This window comes from Orycteropus afer, unplaced genomic scaffold (assembly GCF_000298275.1).
Source record: "Orycteropus afer afer isolate SDZICR_OR568_19922 unplaced genomic scaffold, OryAfe1.0 scaffold00271, whole genome shotgun sequence".
Lineage (NCBI taxonomy): Eukaryota > Metazoa > Chordata > Mammalia > Tubulidentata > Orycteropodidae > Orycteropus > Orycteropus afer.
The window spans coordinates 4,413,437-4,432,627 of NW_006921858.1; the positions used below are offsets into that span (position 1 = coordinate 4,413,437).

The 19,191-nt window shown below is 38.0% G+C and overlaps 1 protein-coding gene and 1 non-coding gene across 2 annotated transcripts in view; one reads left to right on the forward strand and one right to left on the reverse strand.

The window, feature by feature from the left end:
• Nucleotides 1–269: 269 nt before the first annotated feature.
• Nucleotides 270–19,191, forward strand: part of GTPBP4 (GTP binding protein 4) — a 38,310-nt gene continuing 19,388 nt past the window's right edge. The window contains exons 1-9 of the mRNA XM_007950396.2: nt 270–317; nt 3,033–3,203; nt 8,291–8,394; nt 8,477–8,613; nt 10,561–10,661; nt 12,839–12,931; nt 14,313–14,504; nt 14,583–14,648; nt 16,681–16,770. Of these exons, the coding sequence (XP_007948587.1) occupies nt 270–317; nt 3,033–3,203; nt 8,291–8,394; nt 8,477–8,613; nt 10,561–10,661; nt 12,839–12,931; nt 14,313–14,504; nt 14,583–14,648; nt 16,681–16,770 (1,002 nt within the window). The remainder of the gene's footprint in view (nt 318–3,032; nt 3,204–8,290; nt 8,395–8,476; nt 8,614–10,560; nt 10,662–12,838; nt 12,932–14,312; nt 14,505–14,582; nt 14,649–16,680; nt 16,771–19,191) is intronic.
• On the reverse strand, nt 16,272–16,421 carry LOC122150973. Its single transcript, XR_006163920.1, has one exon. It is a non-coding gene; the product is annotated as a U12 minor spliceosomal RNA (small nuclear RNA).

The window sequence follows — 19,191 nt, forward strand, 5'->3', positions numbered from 1 at the left end:
AGTCTCTTCCCAAGCATCTCTGAGATACGTTCCAGAGCTCCGCAGTACGCCCTCCACGCCACGCGGGGGCGCGGTGTAAGTCGAAGGGTGGGTGTTTAGGATGGAGGACGCGCTCTACGTCCGGAGTCGCCGCCGAGCTGAACTCTCCGCCCTCTCCCTGCACGTGGTCGTGTGCCTGACGCTAGAAGTCCCAGCCGGCGCTGACACGCCGCAGTTTCCCGGTGAAGTTGTGTGCGTGTGTTTCTGGCAGTGGACTCCTAGCCGCGGATATGGCTCACTACAACTTCAAAAAGATCATGGTGGTTCCGTCCGCCAAGGTAAGCGGCTTACCAGCTGCCATGTTGCTCTGATCTTTCTGTGGAAGTACCTAGTTTTCGTGTCTTTGGCTGGGTCGCTGAAGAGGAGTCGGTGCGGGTGACGTGTGCCTGGCAGGGCGAAGGGTGACGGAGCCCGGGAAGCCCACCGTGAGACCTTGGCTTCCTATTTCTGTTTCAGCGCCCCACGGGTGCTTCCGGAGACAGCCTGGACCCTCGGCAGCGGAGTCCGTCTTCTTAGGAAGGTTTCTTCCATAGTTGGTGTTTGGAGAGGGGTGCATCCCCTCCCACCTCTCGCTGTCAGTTCCCACATCTGTTCAGATTCTCTCGACATTAGGGTGCCCCTCCTTCTTGGGGTCCCAATCACCTGGAAGAGACCGTTGATAGTTGATGAGGTAGGGTGAGCTTAAAGTAGTGTTCCAAATATCCAAGGAAGGCACTCAAGCCATGGCCCTACAGACAGGCTAAAGCCTTGTCTTTCTGATTCAGAGTTTAGCATAGTTTCCCCCTGGTCTCTCAGTAAGTTGTGGCTCTTTGAGTTTTTAAATCATACTCTTTCGCTGTTGAATTTGGGAAGCGCTTGTTTATCCTGACATAATAGGATAAAAATGACCACATTAAATTTGTGTTGTATTAGATTTGGTAAGAATGAGACTAAAAAAGCGTTGAGTATTAGTAGTTTTCAAAATAGAGTCTTTATGTAGTAAATGTTCAGTATGATTTGTGATTGTGTAGATTAAAGCAGTCATCACGAAACGTTTGCTTTTTATACACATTTTCTGAGTACTGCACATGTGGAGAGATTTGTTGGAGGAATTGCTGCCGTTAAACTCACTGCAATGTGAATTAATACATGTCAATATTTCATTTTCTTCGTCGGGTCTCAACGGTAGAGTTAGTTTAACTTGGAAAGCTTTGTTAAGAACTAGTGTTTTAGATTCATAATGAGGTGTCTTACTAATTTCTGTCACATTGCATTTTTTAAAAAAAATAATTCATGGAAGATTTCTTTCTATATTGTAATATTGGTGAGTGTAGGTGTCATGTTTTACTTGTATTTTTGACTCACGTTATTTTCTCAGTAATCTCTCCAGTTTGTTAAATGAATTATTCTCGCTTTTAAAACATGTCATATGCACAGTTTTTGCCTTCTAGGGAGTAGAGCTCTTTGAATCATGCATTTTGTTCAGATAATTGACCTATGTTCCCCCCCCCCCCTCGAAAACCACCGAATCCATGGTCATGGAGTCTATTCTGACTTAATAGTAACCCTTTAGGACAGAACTGTCTCATAGGGTTTTCAAGGCTATAAACCTTTATGGAAGCAGACTGCCACATTTTTCTCCTGCGGAGTGGCTGGTGGGTTCGAAACTCCAGCCTATTGGTTAGCAGCTCAGTGCTTTAACCACCACACCAATAGATCTCCTGTTGTGCTACGTAGAGATCAGTAAAATATGTTAGTAGCACAGCATCTATTTTCTGTTAACTAGAGAACAGATGAGTTTACTTCTTTTAAGGATAGTAATCCTTGGGTAATTGGAATTAAAGAATAGTGCAGGAAAATAATGGGATAAAATTCATTCCAGAAGCTATTTAGTGAGTGTCTGTTTTGTGTCAGGTATTGTGGTTATAGAAATGAGTAAGATACAGCACCTACCTTTTTGGAAGTAGTTTTCTAGAGATACGTCGCAGTACTTATAACTGTTCTAGAAATAGGGAAATTGTTTTAATGAAGGAATATACATGAATTTGGAAGAATAGAAGAGTGTAGTTAGTTATGGTGGACAAGAGAGTTGTGGAAAACTTAATGAAGTAGATTACTTTTGAACTGGCCCTTTAAGTATCATCAGTAGAATCTGCTGGGTGGACAAGGTTGTAGAGGAAATCTCAGACTCAGAGGTATTTGTCTCTGTGTCACTGACCCCTGAGTTCCTTAAGGGAAGGATTATATTTTGTTCAATATTTTAAAGATAAAGATAGCACCTGAGTATCCCTACCATCCCTTGTAGTAAATGATTGATATTGTTGAATTAATAAAAAAGTTCAATGGAAGATCAAGTTCTTTTGTATGGCTAGATAATTGGAATTTAGGAAGTAAAAAGAGAGAGGGAAGCATGGGGACCGAGTCTTCATTGCAGAAAAGTAGGAATTGTTTGCACTGGGGTTTAGATGTAAAAATCTTTTATGTCCTCAAATAGCTACATATATACTCTTAGACTAGAATCTTGAATATTCAGAAACAATGAATGTTAGTTTACTCATTATTTTAAGTCCTTTCAAAGTCAAAGATAAGTATGTTAAAATTGAAATTGTTTCTTTTTCTTTAATATTTTTTCCTAGTTTATGCTTGAAGTGTTTGACTAAAGTTTCAAAGCCTTTCAAATTTCAGCAGCCATTTGGTGCTTCTTAAGGGCTGAAAACTAGATGTGAAGATGAATCAAGTTGTGTATTAAAGATTTAGTTAGCAGTAGGAAATGCGTCTTGTTCAGTGTTTCCAAAGGCTGTAAATCTTTACAGAAGCAAACTGCCACGTCTTTCTCCTGTAGAGTGGATAGTGGGTTCGAACTGCTGACCTTTTAGTTACCTGCTGAACACTTTTAATCACTGTGCTATCACTGGTTATATAGTACTACTAGTTATTAGTCTTCTAAAATTTCAAGTAAGTGAATGAAAAATACATGTTTTGGTACAACTCTGTCTTATTTTCTTTAATTGCAGGACTTTATTGATCTGACATTGTCGAAGACTCAACGAAAGACTCCAACAGTTATTCATAAACATTATCAAATACATCGCATTAGACATTTTTATATGAGGAAAGTGAAATTTACTCAACAGAATTACCATGACAGACTCTCTCAGATTTTAACAGATTTCCCCAAATTGGATGTAAGTGACTCTGGGAGAAATATTTTTGAACGTATGTTTATATGTGTGTGCTACTATAAATGTGATTTTTGTAAAACCTGTAAATAATCAGTTTAGTCTACTCATCTGAGAGAAAATGAGGGAAACAAGGTAACTAACTTGCCAAAGTGGCAAAGCTGGAGACAGAATCCAGGTTTTGTGATTTGTTGGTGTTTTTCCTTTACCCAACTAAACCCCATATAAGAGGCCCCAAGGCTGTCTTCTCAGACTTTTTTCCAACCTCCAGACTTGCAGGAATCAACTCATCTGAAAGCTGTAGATTATCAACTCAGAAGCTCAGAATCTTCTTGTCAGCTCACCAGCCTTTGAGCTCCTGTCTGGGCTTCATTACTTCTTCCCTTTTTCTGAAGCTTCCTTTTCCTGTGTCTCAGCTTAGGTCATTTGTACTGGCCTGAGGTCCACCAGTGTTTGTGATCTTGCTGCTTGTATTAGCCAGTGATGGTCAGCTTAGCTTGGATCCACAATCAACACCCATGGAAGCAGCAGCCAAGGTGATGATCGTTTTCTTCATATGGGGAATTTGGACTTCTGTATTAACCCGAAAAAGAAAAGGCTGAACTCAATATGTAACTCTGCTACATATTGCAGTTTGTCATCTCTTTAACTATAGAAAAAGATTTGTTGTTAGATGCTGTTGAATTGATTCTGACTTAGTGTCCCTATATATAATGGAACGAAACACTGCCTATTCCTGCACCATCCTCAAAGTCCTTGCTGTGCTTGAGTTCATTGTTGCAGCCACTGTGTCAATCCATCTTGTTGAGGGTCTTCTACTTTTTCTCTGATCCTCCACTCTACCAAGCATGATAACCTTCTCCAGGGAATGGTCCCTTCTGACCACATGACCAAAGTAGGTGAGACAAAGTCTAGGCATTTTCTCCTCTAAGGAGCATTCCAGCTGTACTTCTTCCACGTAGATTTGTTTCTTTTTCTGGCAGTCCATGGTATTTTCAGTAATCTTCGCCAACACCACAATTCAAAGGCATCAATTTTTTGGTCTTCCTTATTCATTGTCCAGCTTTCACATGCATATGAGGTAACTAAAAATTTCATGACTTGGGTTAGGTGCACCTTAGTCTTCAAAGTGACATCTTTGCTCTTCAACACTTTAAAGAGGTCTTTTGCAGCAGATTTGCCCAGTGCAGTATGACATCTGATTTCTTGGCTGCTACTTCCATGGGTGTTGATTGTGGATCCAAGTCAAATAAAATCTTTGACAACTGCAGTCTTTTCTCCATTTATCATGATGCTGCTTATTGGTCCAGTTGTGAGAATTTTTGTTTCCTTTATATTGAGGTGTAATCCATACCAAAGACTGTAGTTTTTGATCTTCATCAGTAAGTGCTTCAAGTCATCTTCACTCTCCGCAAGGAAGATTGTGTCTTCTGCGTATCACAGGTTATTAATGAGTCTTCCTCCAATGCTGCTGGCATGTTCTTCTTCATATCTTTCAGCTTCTCAGGTTATTTGCTCAGCATACATTTTGAATAGGTATGTGAAAGGATACAACGCTGACACACTCCCTTCCTGATTTAAAACCATGCAATATTCCGTTGTTCTGTTCAAGCAACAGCCCCTTGGTCTATGTACAGATTCATTATAAGCACAATGAAGTGTTCCGGAATTCCCATTCATTGCAATGTTATCCATAATTTGTTATGATCCACACAGTCGAATGCCTTTGCATAGTCGATAAAACACTGGTAAACATTTTTCTTGTATTGTCTCCTGTCAGTTAAGGTCCATCTGACACATCCTCTGAATCCAGCTTGCATTTCTGGAAGTTCTCTGTCAATATACTGCTGCAACCATTTCTGAATTATCTTCAGCAAAATTTTACTTGCATGTGATTATTGATTATTATTATGATGATGATGATTATTAATGATATCGTTCCCACATTCTGTTGGTTCATCTTTGGGATAAATACGGATCTCTTCCAGTTGGTTGGCCAGGTAGCTGTCTTTCAAAATTGCGCCAGATGAGTAAGGTCCTCCAGTGCTGCATTTCTTTGTTGAAACATCTCAGTGGGTATTCTGTGAATTGCTTCACTGCAGCTTCAAATTCTTCCTTCAGTACCATTGGTTCTCGAGCACGTTACCTCCTGAAATAGTTGAACGTCAACTAGTTCTTTTTTGTACAATGACTCTTATTCTTTCCATCTTCTTTTGATGCTTTCTGCATTATTCAGTGTTTTTCCCATAGAATCCTACAATATTACAATTTAAGGTTTGATTTTTTTCTTTAGTTCTTTCAGCTTGAAAAATGCCAAGCCTGTTCTTCCCTTTTGGTTTTCTAATTCTAGGTGTTCGCACATTATATTATAATACTTTACTGTGTTTGAGGCACCCTTTGAAATCTTCTGTCAGCTCTTTTATTTCAAGGTGTCTTCTTTTTGCTTTAGCTCCTCTCTGTTCAAGAGCAAGTTTTAGAGTCTCTTCTGACATCCATTTTGATCTTTTCTTCCAGTCCTGTTTTTTTAATGACTTTTTGCAAAGTTTGAAACAGAGTGTTATACCAGGTCAGTCGTGGCTGATGAAGTGAAACCGGACACACCCAAATTTCAAAAATTTGGATGATCCAGAATGAGAAAAATTATAGGTTGAAGTTCTGGAATGGGAGACTTGGAAGAGGCATATTGAGCCTTTTCAGGAGCCTGATGCAGAGATTAGATTATTGGCAGGGTTGTGGAGAGCCACTCAGTCAGTCACCATCTTTGAGTGGGGCACTACTGTTTCTGACTTTGCTAATAATTTGATGGGGAAGAGATTTAGTTTGTATGTTGCCCTTGTTTTGTAAGATTGAGACAAAGTTTCTAATAGAGCTTTGACCCATAATTCTTTCCATATATGGGTTATTGTTCCAAATTTTAAAAACAGAGTCTGTTCCAGTTTTCTATACTGAAACATAAACCTGAAAGAACTGGTTTGAAGCCCTGGTTTAAAAAATAAAAGATCCCTGTTTTGTACTCACATGCTTACTAAAGTTCTTGTTGATTGTGAAAAAGTTGATGGGATCAAGAATACATGACTGAGTCTAAATTTGCCATTGCCCTAAAATAGACTCTGAAAGTAGGTAAAGACATTTGATTTGGAGGTATTTTAAAATATTTAAAACATTATAAAGATTTGTTTAGAAAAACACAGAAGTGCTTAAAAAGTAAAAATTCCTACTAGAGGACTGTCACATTATATCTATCTCTAGGGCTTGACAATATTAGGGAGAAAAAGTTCTTTGTAAGAAGTTTCTGTCATCCTTAATGTTTTATTTTTTTGTATGTTAGAAGTGGGAGAATTCAAATTTATGACCATTCTATTCCTGTTTTTTAAAATACAGTTAGTCGTCTGAAAATAATTTCAGAGTTAGAGGGTTTGATTGCATTGTCATTCATTGAATGCTGGTTATGTGTAAAGTAGTATTCCAGGAAGAAGGAATGTAGCAATGAATAAAAATCCCTATTCTAGTGGGGAACACAGATCATAAACATGAAAATACATAGTGTGTTAGATGAGAAAAATCAAACAGAGTAAGGGAAATAGAGCATGCCAGTGCAGTGGAATTGTAATTTCTTTAATAAGGTGACATTGGAGCAGACCTTAAGGTCTTGAGCCATGTGGATATCTGGGGTAAGAGGCAAAGAAGCAGCAAAAAACAAAAGCCCTGAAGTCAAGAGTATGATGTGTTTGAGGAATGAGGTGATCCAGGAGCCTGAAGCATGTATGTGAGTGGTAGAATATTAAGAGATGGGTTCAGAGAGGTAATGGGGTGGGATGAGGAAAATTATGTAGGACACTGAGTTTTTTTCTTAAGGAAGCCATTGGAGGGTTTTGAGCATAGCAGTGACCTGACATGCTTTGAGTTAACCTTTCAAAAGGATGATTGGCCTTATAAAACCTTTTAAAAGGATGAATGTTTTGAGTAGACTTTAGGAAGTTCATGCAGCAGTGTTGGTGAGAGATTGTGGTGGTGGTGAAGATGTTGAGAAGTGGTTGGCTTTGGGATATCATTTGAAGGTAGAGCTGACAGGATTCTCTTATAGATTAGATGTGGGATGTGGAAGAAGGAATGAAGAAAGATGTTGAGGATATGGACCATAGCACCTTGGATAGTGGAGTTGCCAGTTACTGAGATGGGGAAGACTAAAGCAGGAGCAGTTTTGAAGAAGAAGGGAAATCAAGAATTTGGCTTGTACACATTAATTGTGACATGTGTAAAACATCCAAGCAAAACTGGCAAATAATCTGAAGCTCAAGAAAGAGATCTGGCCTGGAGACACAAACATGAGAATTACTATGGTATATATATTAAATTTACATGAGGAAATGAGTACAGAAAGAAAATTGTTCTGGAGAATCCTAACATACACAGTTGGGGATGTGAGGAGGAGCCAGCAAAGGAATTTGAGAAGTGGTCAGTTAGGGAGGAGGGCCATACAGATGATGATCCTGGAAGCCAGTTGAACAAAATGCTTTAAGAAAGATGGAGTGACCAACCTTCTAGGACTGCTTAGAGGGCTAGTATGATTTAAAAAAAAAAAAAAAGAAATGAGCATTGGTAATTGAGAAGGTCATTGGTGATTTTGAGGAGCTTTTATGATGGGCTTACAGACAAAATTCTTATTTTAGTTGGTTTGAGAGAGGAAGAGGAGGAAAAAAAGTATGGTTACCTATTTTCATAGAGCTGCCAAGAAAGCAAAGAAATATGGCAATAACTGGAAGAGTTGTGGATTGAAGGGATTTTTTAATTTTTTAAAATTTTGGGGGATAATGGCATGTTTGTAGGCTGGTGGGAATTATTGGGTTCGGATGGAATAATTAAAAATGAGAAAGAGAGAGGAGGATTTCTGGAACTAAGTTCTTGTAATAAAAGGGGGTGAGAACTAGTACATGTGTCCCATTGACCAAGAGAATGAGGATTAGGGGAACATGCTGGAGGTGTAAGAGGAAAAGCTGGGGTATACTTTCTTAGGAAGTTACTCTTCAAGTATTGTTTACACATAGGGTTGAGGAACTGTTGGATCAAAATGACAGCTTTGTTTTTTATTATAGGATATCCATCCATTTTATGCTGACTTGATGAATATTCTCTATGACAAGGATCATTACAAGTTGGCTCTAGGACAAATAAATATTGCCAAAAATTTAGTGGACAAGTAAGACATTTTCTTAATATAGCATCTTTGAGTTACTGTCAAAACTGAAAAGAACTTCAGTACTTTTTAATTTTTTTTTAAGTGTTGCTAAAGATTATGTGCGGCTTATGAAATACGGAGACTCTCTCTACCGCTGCAAACAGCTGAAACGTGCTGCCCTTGGGCGAATGTGTACTATTATCAAAAGACAGAAACAGAGCTTGGAATATTTGGAACAAGGTATTGTTTACGCATAAACAAAAATGGTCTTTGTATCTTCTAGTAAGAGACTTGATCCTTGCTGAGAAATTCTTTTTCATTTTAGAAGTATTTATTGTATTAAAATACATGTAGCATAAAATTTCCATTTTAACCATGTACAATTTAGTTTAGCCGTTCTTCAGATGTATAGCTCATTAAAATTAATTACATTCACAATGTTGAACAAATAACCATTATCTATTTGCAAAATTTTCATCACCCCAAACAGAAGTTCTGTACTCATTAAGTAATAACACCCCATTCTTGTCTGCCCTGTTCCTGTTAACTTCTAATCTACTTTCCATTTCTATAAATGGGCCTATTCTATGTTTTGCAGAAATGAGATTATGTAACATTTCTTCTTTTCTATCTGACTTCACTTAGCATAATATTTTCAAGGTTCTTCATGTTATAGCATATATCAGAACCTCATTTTTCTTTATGGCTGAATATTCCACTATATGTATGTACTGCTATCACATTTTATTTATCCATTCAGGACATTTGGCCAGTTTCCACCTTTTGGCTATTGCGATTCATGCTGTGAACGTTGGTGTACAAATATCTGTCCCTGTTTTCAATTCTTTCATGTACATACCTAGAAATGGAAGAAACTTTTTTAAAAATGTTTTTGTTATCTGTTGCTATAGAGATGTGTTGTTTTAGAGATAGCAGGGCCAGATGATTTTTTCCCAGCCTTCTTATTCTAATAGGGTAGTTGTTGTTATAGAAAAAATAACTAGCACTTAAAATTGTTACAAATTAATAGCACTATTACAAAAATTATGTCTTCATATTTATTAGGTAAGTAATACTCTAAATCATGAGAAAATACCAAAATATGTGATAAAATGATTCATAATTCTACCTATTATTGATTGTATTTTTTTTAAAAAAAAACAGCTTTTTTGTTATTGTTGTTATATGTGTCAGGATCAAATTGCTTTTCCTATTTTGTTGCCTGATACTTTTTTATTTAATAGTACAGGTTCTGAATTAAAATAGGATTTTTAACAACAAAAAGATAATGCACTGAAAATGGGCAAAGACTTGAGTAGACATTTCTTCAAAGAAGGTATACATATGGCCGATAAGCACGTGATAGATGACTGAACATCATTTGACTTAGTCGTTAGAGGAATGCAAATCAAAATGATACAACTTCATATCCGCTAAAGTGGCTACTGTGAAAAAACAACAGAAAATAACAAGTGTTAATGAGGATGTGGAGAAATTGGAAGCTTGTCCTTTGCTGGTGGAAATGTAAAATGGTGCATCTGCTGTGCAAAATAGTTGGACAGTTCCTCAAAAAGTTAAACAAGAATTACTGTATAACTCTGCATTTCCACTCCTTGATATACACCCAAAAGACTTGACAGCAAGGACTCAAACACACTTGTACACCAATAGTACAGCATTATTCAACTTATTTAAAAGGCCTACCTTTGACCTATTGAATCAGAATATTGGGTTGGTAGGGACTAGGAAAAGAAGCTTTGGTGGTACACTGGTTAAGTGCACAGATGTTAATCAAAAGGTTGACCCTTTGAACCCACCAGTAGCTCTGCAGGAGAAAAAACTATGGCAATTTGCTGCCATAAAGATTTCAGCCTAGGAAATCCTATGGGGGCAGTTCTCTCTGTCTTGCAGGGTTGGAATCGACCTGAAGGCACCTGACAACAACAAGGCCCTGTGAATGTGATTCTTGGTTCAGTCAGATTGGGAAACACTATTCTGTGTACAATATTGACTCTAAACTAATCCTTTTTTCATTATTTTATATTTCCTCCATTACTTTTATATTATCACTGGAGTGGTAGCCTGAAGTATAATTAAGTCAGAAGGAAAATTACAAGCAAATCTTAAACTTGGAATATCTTTAACTTTTCTTAAAAATTAAGCGTATTTAATTTAAACTTTCCATAGTGCGTCAGCATTTGTCTCGTTTGCCAACCATTGATCCAAACACCAGGACTCTGCTTTTGTGTGGGTACCCAAATGTTGGAAAATCCAGCTTCATCAATAAGGTTGGTCAATTTTTAAATTATAAAGTTGATGATCTGATTGTTTTAGGTGAAATTGCTACTGTATTCTGGTTCTTTGGGATTTAGGATGACTTTTGTAATATGTTTGGCAGACCGTATTGTCCTAGGAGCTCTGGTAGCGTAGCGCCTAAGGCATGTGACTGCTAATCCGAAGGCTGGTGGTTCAAACCCACCAGCCACTCCTCGGAAGAAAGGGTGGGCAATCTACTTCTGTAGTGATACTGCCTCGGAAACCCAAAGAGGGGTCATTGAGTCGGCTCTGACTCGATGGCAGTAAGTTTGAGGTACTATCCTAGTCTACAAGAGTTTTCAACACCTGAAAATATTGGCTATTTGTCTGAACCTCGATTTATATTACAGTTACAGAAACCTTTGTTTTTGATACTTGTATGTGTCATATGAATTTCTAAGGAATTTAGGATATTTAAATCTATTTTTGTTATCAAATGGAGAGCTTTTCAAAGGATGTCTTATCTCAGCATATTCTGGGAATGTTGGGACCAAAGGAGTTGTTTATTGTGGACAGTATACTTATTGAATTGGATTTTCCCATTATCTAGAAGTGTTTCTTAGTTGATTTGTCACCTTGGTTGCTGTATCAACTTTCATATAAGCCGATTGGTTCACTGTGGTGGTAAGCTGTAGAGTGACTCTTTATTTACCTTCCAAAACAAGAACCAAACTCACTGCCGTCAAGTCGGATCCAACCCTCCTTGGGTTCCGAGGTGGTATCACTACAGAAGTAGATTGCCCAACCTTCCTTCCAAGGAGTGGCTGGTGGATTTGAACTGCCAACTTTCTGGTTAGCAGTCAAATGCCTTAGGGAGTACACCACCAGAGCTCCCTTATTTATGTTAGGGAGTTTATTAATTAGGATGTAGAGAAATTGGAACCTTCTCCATTAATATTTAAATAATTCAGTAATTCAGTGCTTTGGGAATTTAGCAGAGCTTGAGGGTGCCTGTAGAGTGGATAAATGTGGGCTTGAAACACGTTTAAAATGTGGGCTTGAAACCAACAACAGCATAGGTGGCCAAAAAAAAAAAAATTGTTAAATATGTTATGCCTTACTTGGTGCCAAGAAGACTTGTAGATTTATATCAAAAATCAAACCCACTGCCACTGAATTGATTCCAACTCATAGCTACTGTTTTTAGGACAGAGTAGAACTGCATCATAGGTTTTCCAAGGCTGGTAGTCTTTACAGAAGCAGACTGCCTCATCTGTCTTCTGCAGTGCAGCTGGCACTTTCGAACTGCTGATCTTTCGTTTAGCAGCCAGATGCTTTAACCACTACACCACCAGAGCTCCTTAGGCAGATTTATAGTTTTTTATTTTATCCAAAAATTGCTGTGACATGGTGACAAGCCAAAGATCTGCAGCGGATCTGCAACATCAAGTCTTTTTAAATACATTTTCTAGTAACATTTAAGCATACTATAAACCTACCACACCAGGATAGTGCTGTGTGATCTGATATGGTAGCCACTGGCTAGTGTGGTTTTTAAAATTTTGATTAATTAAAATGCAGTTTTGCAGTCACTCTGACCACATATCAAGAGTTCATTAGCAACAACTAGCTAGGGGTGACTGTATTGGACAATGCAAATATGGAACATCTCCATCATAGATATTGGACATTGTTGGGACAGTGAGATATGAGCTGGGAAAATTAGTAGAGAAGAGTTCTTGAGCTTCTTTTAAATGATGGATATCCTCCAAATGCTGAGCTCTCTAGTTTTTCTGGTATCTAATTCATGTTCTTCCTTTATGGGACTGGTGGTATGAGGGAAGAGGAGCTAGTTTACTTAGAAAAATTTAGTAACTCCTTTTTATGCGTTTTAACACTATGAAACCTCTTTTTGTTTTTTCCTCCCAAAACAAAAAGATGAGTTTTGATACTAGGTAGATGTTTGAGAGAAACATATGTGCGTGTGTGTGTGTGTGTATAAATGTGTATGTATATGTAAATGTGTATATACGTGTGTGTGTGTGTGTATACACACACAATGCACCATCGAGATGCAGGCCATCATAACAGTGGCCTACCTTCATGCTGCTGTTCTGTATGTAATGGATTTGTCTGAGCAGTGTGGACATGGATTGAAGGATAAAGAAAAGATATAAAACTTCTTGTGATTATTTTTTTCTGTTTTAAGGTGACAAGAGCTGATGTGGATGTTCAACCTTATGCCTTTACAACTAAATCTTTGTTTGTTGGGCACATGGATTATAAGTATCTTCGTTGGCAGGTGAGAGTTCTTATCTTTAAAGGTAGAACCAGCTTTTTTTTTTTTTAATTAATAGAATTTTATTTTGATGAGATCTAAAGAGATCTATCTGTTTTATAGTGCACTAAGTATAGAGTGAACTATTAGCTGTAGCTCCTAGAGAGGATTCTATGAAGATGTAGAAAATATTTTTGAAATCACCAAGAACTTGTTATTTCTCTATCTAAGAAAACTTAGCTCCTCTTTGGGATTGCATTAAGGCAGTTCACTTTTCTGTTATGTCATTCAAGGGAGCAGCCAAACAGCATGGATTTCTGCATTATATATTAGCCATGGTGCCTTTTGTACTGAAATCAAGAGCTCTTTGTCATCATTTCTATTCTGTTGTTAGAAATGGCATATAATGTTTAAATGCATGAAGCAATTTGTTTTCACAATGGAATTTAAACTTTGTAAATTATGAAGTCTTTTTTTAAAAAAATATATTTATTTTGTTGTCATATGGTAGTTCTATGTTTAGGTTTTTGAGGAACTGTGACAGTTTTCCACAGTGGCTACACCATTTTACAATCGTACCAGTGGTGGGTAAGGGTTCTAGTTTCCCCACATCCTTGCCAACATTTGTTACTTACTTATTTTCCCTAAATCTCAGCCATCCTAGTGAGAGTGAAATGATCTCTCATTGTGATTTTGATTTTCGTCTCTCTGATGGCTAATAATGCTGAGCATTTTGTCATATGTTGGGTAGTCATTTGAATATCCTCTTTGGTGAAACATTTATTCAAGTCTTTTGCCCATTTTATGATGGGGTTATTTTTCTTTTTGTTACTGTCTGTATTTTACATATATTTTGGTTATTGGATTCTTGGCAGATGTATGGTTTCTGAAGATATTTTCCCAGTCAGTAGCTTGTCTTTTCACTTTTTTGGTAAAGTCTTTTGCTGAGCAAGAGTTTTTAATTTTTATAAGGTCCCGTTTACTTACATTGCCTTTTGCTGTTTGTGCTTTTGTTATTATACAAAATAGGTAATTCTTAGGACATGGAATAGTTAGTCTATTATTTGACATTTTAAACTTTATGATGTTACTAATGAAAAGAGGAGAATCATTTTGCTGAAAGTCTTTGGCTCGTTTTTTTAAAGAGCTCTATAAAATTCCCCCACCCTCTTTTTTTATATTTAAAAAATAGATCCTTTTCTCTTACTCCTTTGTTTATTTTGTCCAATTTAGTTTGGGAGACCTATATTCGTATATTTGTTTTGTCCAATTTAGTTTGGGAGACCTGTATTTTACTGACAATTTTGTCAGGTCTGGTTTGGGTATATGAATAGTTCCTAAATATATACTGGGCAGGAAGTTTGTTAGTTAAGTATTGTTTGCAGTGATGAAATGTGATTGTTAGGTGGTGGATACTCCAGGAATTTTGGATCATCCTCTGGAGGATCGGAACACCATTGAGATGCAGGCCATCACAGCACTGGCCCACCTTCGTGCTGCTGTTCTGTACGTAATGGATTTGTCTGAGCAGTGTGGACATGGATTGAGGGAGCAACTTAAACTCTTCCAAAACATTAGGCCTCTCTTTATCAATAAGGTAAATATGATAACCAATATTTCAGTTTGTGACCTGCAGTATGAAGATAATAATTTTATTATTTTTCTTCCTTGCTAGCCACTTATAGTTGTAGCAAACAAATGTGATGTGAAGAGAATAGCTGAGCTCTCTGAAGATGATCAGGTAAATCACCTAAATATTTAGAAACAATTTCAGTGTTGCTTACCTCCTAATTCCAAATCTTGTTTTCAGACAAAAATATAGAAAAAATTTTAACAGTACTAATCCAGTTCTTTTTGTTGTTGTTTTACAGTTAATATAATGGCTTCAGTGATTTAGTGACATGACCGTTATAAAAACTTAGTGGCAAACTAAAACTGAAATACAGGTTCCTTATTCCTACTCGATTCTTGGGCCTGTGGGGAAAAAAGTCCACATGTTTAATGATCAATATATTTAATTTATGATAAATGTATTTGCTTTACATAAAAAGGACTTGTCACTTAAACTGATGCCTTTAAGACAGCAGAGTACCTTAAGAGATGCTTTCTCTCTTTCCTGCCTCAAGGTAATCATGTATACTAGAGCAACATTTTCTAAAGATTGTAGTTAGAAAGGGAGTTCATTGGTATTACTTAAATGACTGACTGAACAAAGAAAAATGAGCATCTATAAACTATTGTAATATATAACTTTTCAGAGTTTTGAATATGTAAATCTTCTATACAATCTCAAGAGGGAGGTAATCCTGTTATGCATAATTTTTCAAAATATTTTGACCTTGCAGTCCTTTGTAAGAGGCATCTTTCAGGATACTTGGTTTAAGAATGTTGCACTAGAGTAGGGGTTCTTGAAGTGTAGTCCCTAGACCGAAATGCAGCAGCATCACGTCACCTGTGAACTTTTTAGAAATGCAAATGATTGGCCCCAAACCAGAAACTCTGGAGTTGTAGGGCTCAGCAGGCTGCATTAAACTGGCTCCAGGTGATTCCTGTACATGGTGATGAGAAACACTGCTAACCAAACCCACGGCCATTGAGTTAATTCTGAAGCATATTGACCCTTTTTTAGGGCAGAGTAGAACTGTCTCTGGAGTTTCCAAGGCTGTAAATCTTAACGGAAGCAGGTTGCCTCATCTTTTTCCCACAGAGCAGCTAGGTTGGTGGGTAGAGCCACTGATCTTGAGATTAGATTACATAGTGTTACAACCACTGTGCCACCAGAGCTCCTTGAGAACCACTGCAGTAAATAATAAATTAGGTCCAGCCATGTCTCCTAGAATAGACTTTACTGACACAAAGTACAAAGTTTCCAGGTAGAAGGAATATTTTGTTCTTTTCTCTGTGTCTCTTTCTTGTTCTATTTGGAAATTTAATATTTGGTAAGAATTATATATTTTAAAAAACAGCCATACTGGTTTCTTTTAAGAGCAATAAAAGGAAATTTCTAAACTGATAAGTTAGACTCTGTAATAATAGAAATCGATCTTGTTCAGGAGTATCTAAAATATGATAGATTTAGTCATAGTAAATCTAATTCATAGTCAAATTTAGAGTTAGAAAAATGTCATCTGATGGAGGAACATACAGATGAAACGTCTTCTCTTAAAGATTTAGTAATTTAGAGTATCTAGATTCATAAACATTTTTATATTGTTTTCTAGCGAGCTAGCATTAAAAACATTATAGATGGTCGATATCTTGCATTAAAGACATTCTAGAAAATCGGCATCTTAATTTTATGTAAATGTTCCTTTTGGGGGATGAAATCTTTTCTTTTTTCCTATCTTTATTAAAGTATAAGGTTTGGGCAGATTGCAAATCCCAGGCATCCTGCAAAGTAGGCAGATCATCTTAGGGGCAAACTTCACCTGCTCAAAAATTCGTCTCACATTAGCAGTGAGGATCCGGGTGTCACCCTCGATCATTATTTTCATTACTCATACATTTAAGGCATTCTTTTGGGGGATAAAAATCTTTTAAAGAGTGTTTTAGAGATCCTTGGGATTGGCTCGCTGTAGTCTGGTTTCATCTTCCTAGTGATTTATATTTTCTTAATCATGAGAAGAATATAGGAAAAACAAATTTTTCACAGATTTTTGTTGCTCAGAAGAGTTAAAAACGAACCACACATACTGAACAATAAGCATTTGTAGTATCCCTTTGAGTTACAGTAAATAAATAATGCATTTCTCATTTTTCCTTTGTATTCCTAGAAAATATTTATAGATTTGCAGACAGAAGGATTTCCTGTAATAGAGACCAGCACTCTGACTGAAGAAGGTGTTATTAAGGTTAAAACAGAGGTCAGTGCTCCCTTAAAATCAGAGATCAGTGCTTTCATTGCCTTTCTCTTCTTTTAGAAAAGTCAGTCATGGGTAAAACAGTTTTGTTTCTACATACTGGTAATACTCCGAGCACTCATACTAGCTAGATTGTTAGGTGAATAAGGTGATGTCTGAATCCTTTCACTGGAACCCTTGGGCCTTTTCCCCTAGCCCCAGTTGAATGATGGGAATTTGAAAAGATAGCTTATGTTATAGCTTGAATTGTGTCCTCCTAAAATATGTCTTACAATTCCTTATCCCTATACTTGTAGAGGGAGCTCTGGTAGCATAGTGCCTAAGGCACTTGACTGCTCACCAGAAGGCTGGTGGTTCAAACCCACCAGCCACTCCTCGGAAGGAAGGTTGGGCAATCCTACTTCCATAGTGATACTGCCTCGGAAACCCAAGGAGGGGTCGCTATGAGTCGGGGCCGACTCGACGGAAAACAACAACAACAACAACAACAACATACTTGTAGAAGTAATCCCATTTCGGAATAGGTTTTTTTATTATGTTAACGAGGCCATATCAGTGTAGGGTGTATCTTATGCCTATCACTTGACTGCTAACCAGAAGGCTGGTGGTTCAAACCCACCAGCCACTCCTCGGAAGGAAGGTTGGGCAATCTTACTTAGGTAGTGATAATGCCTCGGAAACCCAAGGAGGGGTCGCTATGAGTTGGGGGCGACTCGACGGCACGTAACAACAACAACAACATCACCTTTAGACACCATGCCACGTGAACATCACCAAGGAGCCTAGGAATAAGGACCTTCCTTCCCCCAGAGTCAACAGACAGAATGTTTTTCCCTAGAGCAGGTACCTTGATTTAGCGCATCTAGCCTCCCAGACTGTGGGAAAAATATAAACTGGAGGCAAATACAAACTGGGAACTGAAATACAACCTTGAATTTTGGCATCTTAAGAATGTATTTGACACCTTAAACATCAATGACTAAAGACCAGATGCGTTAAGGGATGACATCAAGGACATCATATGAAAAGAAAGCAAAAGGTCATTAAAAAGACAAGAAAGGAAAAAAAGACCAAATGGATGTCAGAAGAGACTATGAAACTTACTCTTGAACAGAGAGTAGCTAAAGTGAAAGGAAGAAATGATGAAGTGAAAGAGCTGAACATAAGATTTCAAACAGTGGCTCAAGAAGAGAAAGTATTATATATAAATGTGTGAAGAGCTGGAGTTAGAAATTAAAAGGGAAGAGGAAGAAGATGCTTGGCATTTTTCAAGCTAAAAGAATTGAAGGAAAAAATACCAGCCTCAAGTTACAATATGGAAGGATCCGATGTGCAAGATATTGATTGATGCAGAAGCATCAAGGGAAGATGGAAGTCATATACAGAGCCAGTGTACCAAAAAGAATTGGTCAACCATTTCAGGAAGTATGATCAAGAACCAGTGGTACTGAAACCTTCAAAATGGCGGCGCCCTCTGGACTGGCAAAAGTCCACAGTTCAGCCCACCTTTCTCTTCACCTTCTCCGTTTGTTCCCCAGCCACCATGCACAGTCCTCCATGCAGTCCCTGGCTAGCAGGGGGATTTTTAGGTTAATTCTTAGGTCCTACCACCACTTGGGAATCTCCAAGCTGTCTGTGCCGTCAGGATCGCTGCCAGACTGCAGCTCCAGTGGCTGTTAGTTCAAACCACTGACCTTTTGGTTAGCAGCTGAATGCCTTAATCATTGTACCACCAGAGCTCCTTAAAATGCACTCAGATTACTTCTAATAGTAGAAAAGATCCAACCCATATATCCAAAACTGAAAGAGCAATTGTGTATATTTTTGCTTACACCATGGAGAACCTATTAATGTACATAAGGACAAGGCCTGCTCTGCTATGGCTGAAGGGATGAGGTCACCATTCAGTAGACTAGGAGAATGGGGCTACTCAAAGCCAAGGAACAAGTTGCTGTCCCAGTGGCCCTGGAAGGTGGAGCTGAAGCCCAAGGCTAAGTAGCCTCTACCCAGAATCCAGAGAGCATGGCAAACGCCCAGTTAGGAGGGCAGAGCCACAGCCTAGATAATCTCGGAGAACAGAGGATTATTTTCAGTCTTCAAGGGCTAACATGTAAGACAGAATGAAAAAATGAGCAAAGAAAGAGGGACCTGCTCCCACTAACAAAGAAGAGCCAGGAGTGGAGTGTGTCCTTTGGAGTCAGGTTCCCTGAGATGGAAACATCTAGACTCAGGAGAAGATTGATGCCAAGACACATGGAAATCTCTAAAGAAACCCAGGCTCACAGATTCTGAAAGGAGACAAGGACCTTCCTCTTAAACTGTGAGCCATCAGAGACACAAATCTTTCCTCTACAGCTAATGCCCTGAGTTTAAACTGCTAGCTTCCTAAACTGTGAGAGAGTAAATTTCTATTTGTTAAAGCCA